The 4,805-nt window shown below is 37.5% G+C and overlaps 1 protein-coding gene across 1 annotated transcript; it reads right to left on the bottom strand.

The window, feature by feature from the left end:
* Positions 1-2,067: 2,067 nt before the first annotated feature.
* Positions 2,068-4,381, bottom strand: LOC103069171 (profilin-2). The gene is made up of 2 exons (XM_007471316.1): positions 4,355-4,381; positions 2,068-4,059 (listed from the first exon to the last, which is right to left on the bottom strand). Exons 1-2 carry the CDS (start codon positions 4,379-4,381, stop codon positions 3,655-3,657), a joined length of 432 nt encoding a protein of 143 aa, XP_007471378.1. The 3' UTR covers positions 2,068-3,654.
* Positions 4,382-4,805: the final 424 nt, after the last annotated feature.

The raw sequence follows: 4,805 nt of genomic DNA, 5'->3' as shown, positions 1-4,805 counted from the left end.
TAATTATTAAAGTAAATAATAAAAACATCATACTATTTTTTTTTTAAGAGGGAAAATGTTAAAAGTCAGTGTAACATGTATCAGATGTTCTATTCCCTCACTCTTTAATCCACAGTTCAAATCAAGGACTTGGTTCCTTCAAATTTAAGTTATGAGTTTTTCTGAGGCAAAAATAATTTTTTTTTTGAAACTCCAAACTCTTAGTTGTTAAAAATATATATACTTAATAGCACTGTCTAGGACTGTTACTAGTTCTCTTAATAGTCATTTGAGATCTCTTATAATTTCTCTATGGTATAACTATACAGCTTTTTAAATAAGATGTTGAATAAAATTAAAATCCCACTTCTATTAAAAAATATATTCCTAATTTTAAAATTTTCTGATTTTAGAAGTATAGTCACCTGGAAACTTACCTGAGAGAAAAATTTATATTTTGCCTTCGGAAATGCATATGTAAAATACATTATATACTGCATACATTCATCCTATTATATAAAATTCACTGGTGAGCATTTTCTTATGTAATTTCTTCAATGGCTATTTTATCTTTTGGACATACAGTCATTTATTCGACCCATAACCCTACAAGTTAAATCTTGTAGTTTTCCAAGTTTAGTTTTTCTAAGTAATGCTGTGGTAGCGACATTCTGCTATACGAATTTATATAGCTCCACTTCCTTAGGTTAAATTCCTAGAACTAAGTACACAAAGCAAAGACGCATGTATATATTTTCATAAGCGTCCTTCAAGTGAAATTGTGGGAAGGGGGCCAATGACTAGTTTGATTCATTATTTTAATGATACAGTTGCCCTCTACCATCTTCTACTCGCCTACCCACACCTCCAGCATATACACAGTCCCCTCACCTACTTACTACAGGTTCATTCAGTAAGGGTTTCACAAGTGTGGTCACTGCTTTCTAATTAGTTACCCTAACAGTTCTTTACAACTAAAGTATAAATGTATATATTACCATAAAATCATAAATCATCACAACCCAACCACCAGATTTTCATTTGACCCACCTCCTGTTCCTAACAAGGATCTTATAACAAGTCAAGAAGTTTTATTGTTGTTTTACAATTCTAAGGTATGCCCAGCTATCAAAGTAGCCCCAAATCCATATCCTCCATATCTTTACAACCCTGTATGGACAATCAAATTCAGAATTGACAACACTGTCAAAGAAAAATATTTAATTATGCACAGTATATTTTAAGTAAGGCAAGAGATTAACTCCCATTCCCTAACCCACCCTTTCTCAAAGGGGTAGCATACAGTTCACTTAAAATGAATCAAGACCGACCTACTGATTGTTTCTAAAGGGACTTCTGGAATCTTCATCTCCAGGGTAGAAATCCAGAGCCCAGAATCTGCATTATGACCAGCTCCCCAGTTTTGCTTAGACCCACCAACTTTTGAACTTGGAGCTTCTGCTTGACAGTCGTGATAATCATTTATCTGAATAGTATTAAACATATTCACTAAATTTCAGTACATCTCAGGGACCTTACAACATCTGGGATTAAACTATTACCTAGTCATAGTTAACATGTCACTCCAAAGCCAGAAACGGCAAGACATCCCAATTATCTTTTATGCTTTTTAAGGAATGTCTTCCCTTATGTGAGAGTCCCAGCTGGCTGACTTCAGCCTGCCAACACAGCCTCCAAATTGAAAGAAGTCATATGACAGTTCAACACAGAAGAATCCACAATGCAGAAACCCTTCTTGGTATTGGGCCCCTTACTGCTCATTAGATTTCACATCAAGAGACCAGCGACAAGACAAAAATATTTAATTTCTAGTGGTTAAGTCAATCTTTGCCTCATAAGCCTGAAAATGAGCCTGAAATGACTACAAGCCATTTTTAATAAAGCAAAGCCTATTGAAAATAAATTCCCAGGCACTCATTTTATGATAAATACTAAAGGAAATGGAGTAGGCCATCAGCTAAATTTTTTTTTTAATTTTATGCTTGTAGCAGAGTATATTCCCATTGTATCAAAAATCAACTGTAACAGTAAGCTAACAATTTATATAAACAACAGGAGTCTAGAATATTTGGTTGGAATAAATTTATTTCATCTGTCTGTAAACAAGGTGTTTAATAGTTATGGCATTTTTTTAAATGCATATTAAATCAGATGAGTTAGACTGTATCCCAGATGTAACAAAGTGCAGGGAAAGAAATGGACAAATCAGCAACAAGATTTGTTTTTAAATCTGTACATTATCCACAAGGCCCAAACAATAGAAGCAAATACTAGAATGTCCCTAAAGTAGTGCCATTCGAAAGAAACCTTTAAGAGGTCATTTAAAATCCATCTCACAATAGCAACAGTTCATTTTAACAATAGTATGGCACAGAATACATATGAAAAAAATTCATCACAAGACAGCCAAGTCCACAATAATGCAACTTCATATAAAAACTCAAGCTGCAAATAAAAATTGGTCCTATGAAGAACAAACTGGACACACTCCAGATGGTTATGTTGGGATACCAAATGTCCATAATGGCAGCCTTTTACAATTTTACTAAAGAGTAGAGCTGGTGTGCAAAGAAAAACACAGGAACAAAAATGTGAGCTATTGCAATGATGGAATGTCCCTGGGGATTCAATCAGTATGGTTACTGTAAGGTCATGGGAGGAAGTGCCTTTGCTCTTGTTTTGCAGTTGCACTTGTCATTATGTCCTGTAGACACTATGAAAAAAGATTTGTCTTTACTCAAGTGCAACAGCAATACTAAAAGCAAACTACTGCAGCTCTCAATAGCTCATCAACAAAAGGAATATTAATTGGTTAAATAAACCAGGCACTGCATAAAAGAAGATGGAAGCAAACCAAATACCTATGTACGAAGGGAGGGGGTGGGAAAAGAGGAGTGAAGGAAAGACGCATGCACTTTTTCCTCCCAACCATGCGCTACAAAAGGAAGACTAAAAGAGCTAAGTAAATGCTCAAAGTGCTGAAAGACACTGATCAAATTAGAGATTGTACAACCGGCACCTTGCTTAATATTAACTTATTTTAGTAATCAATATCCCATTAATTGCTAAGACAAAGTGATGCCCAACTTGGCATGCCCCCTCCCCCCAAATTTCAAGGTATCATGCAAATCATTACTGTGCTGCAATTATGTTGCCAGATAAGGTTGGTTACATACAGTGGTTAACATACAAATGATCCATTGGGCAAAAAGGAATCGTGACATTAGAAAATAGGTAAAGAAAAATTAGCTACCATCTATAGTCTGGTAGCACTGTGACCATAATTGGGGTGGTGATGAAGACAGTTGCTAGGTAGATGGGGAGAGGCTGCTTACACATCAGACCTCCTCAGGTATAAAGCGAGTTCATAAGCTTTCTTGTTAAGTGTGCCTCCGTGGACACCTTCCTTTCCCATGACTATAACCAATGCTGGAGTACACAAGGAAACAAAACAAAAGTGAACAGAATTATTTAAGGGGGGGGAGGGCAGAAAGAAAGACACCTTTCCCCACCAACAGAGGGATACAAAGGAGACACAGGTTCATACCCCATCACCCTGCATTGCTAATAAAATTTCCAGAATTAAGACTCAAGCTTACAGCTAGGAAAGTTTAAGAGCAATTTTTCCCTAATACTTAACAGTCTGCCTAGCAGCTAGAACCCAGAGTCTCTCAAGTATTTTGCCATTGAGTATGCCTTCTTATTCAATCCGCCTCCATGGACCCCTTCTTTTCCCATTACAAAGACCAAGACTCTACCAGCTCTGCCGACGGCAACGTTGTATGTTGGCTCCCCACCTTGACTCTTTGTCCGGATGTCCATTGTGCAGTCACCATCCACGTATAGGCTATCTCTGATCACTGAGCACTTCTTTGCGCCAAGAGTCAAACCACTGGTAAAGAAACCTTCCCGGTCTTTTCCTACAATCATATCTATTTCTACTGGCGTAATGCTCTGGAAGACGCCCCCGGCTGTGGCTGCCCATACGTATTTGGCGTCGCAGTAGCCGACAATGGCGGCCTCCTGGCAGCAGCCATCGCACATCAGGTCTCCTCTGCTCTATATGTATCAAGTACTCAGTCGATTTTATCTTCCTGAAGAAATCACGTGAGGCATCTTCTGACATGCTCCTCCAAACAAGACTGGTTGCCCCTGTGTTCCATGCACATTTCTAATCCTGGACCCCTTTCACCCCTCATGGGTTGGCTCTCTTGTTTTCTGCATTGCATTCCTTCCTCTGTATTCATTTACTCTCTCATTTTAGGGGAGTGTATCTTTCAGTAGCTTCCTGAGAAAGCATGCACAGGAAGTAAATTTTCTGAAAATTGCTTTCCTGAAAACATCTTTATTCTACCCTCACACTTGACTGAAAGAGGGCCATGCTTTGGTGCCTTTCTAGCTTCTGATGTTGATGCTGGGAAGTTTAATGATATTCTGATTCCTAGTCCTTTAAACAAAATTATTTTCCTCTTCAGAAGCTTAGCTCTTCTCTTTGAAGTTCTCTGAAATTTCCAAATTATGTGCCTTGGTGTGGGTCTGTTTTTAGCTATTGTAGCTCTACCAGTGGGCTCCAACAGTTTGGAAAGTTACATACCCAGCATTTCTAGAAAATTTTTTGAATTATTTTATTGATAATTATTTCCTTTCAATCTTGTTCTCTCTTTTGGGTCCTCCTATTATATGGATGTTTGACTTTCTGAACTGGCCCCTCAGATATTCTTCTCTCTTCTCTTGCATTTCCTATTTCTGTTTTACAGCATTATTTTCTAGAAAATTTTCTAAATTTGTATATCCCAACATATCTA

The sequence above is a fragment of the Lipotes vexillifer genome, unplaced genomic scaffold (assembly GCF_000442215.2).
Source record: "Lipotes vexillifer unplaced genomic scaffold, Lipotes_vexillifer_v1.1 scaffold618, whole genome shotgun sequence".
NCBI classification, from domain to species: domain Eukaryota; kingdom Metazoa; phylum Chordata; class Mammalia; order Artiodactyla; family Lipotidae; genus Lipotes; species Lipotes vexillifer.
The sequence above is the reverse complement of the archived record's forward strand: the minus strand, read 5'-3'. Positions and strand labels throughout refer to the sequence as shown.

Excerpts from the sequence above, each read along its gene's own strand:
- LOC103069171 (XM_007471316.1), bottom strand. The coding sequence starts at position 4,381 with ATGGCCCTCTTTCAGTCAAGTGTGAGG. Across the intron at positions 4,060-4,354 it reads TCTTTCAGTCAAGTGTGAGG|AGCAGAGGAGACCTGATGTG; the intron begins GTAGAATAAAGA and ends TGATACATATAG.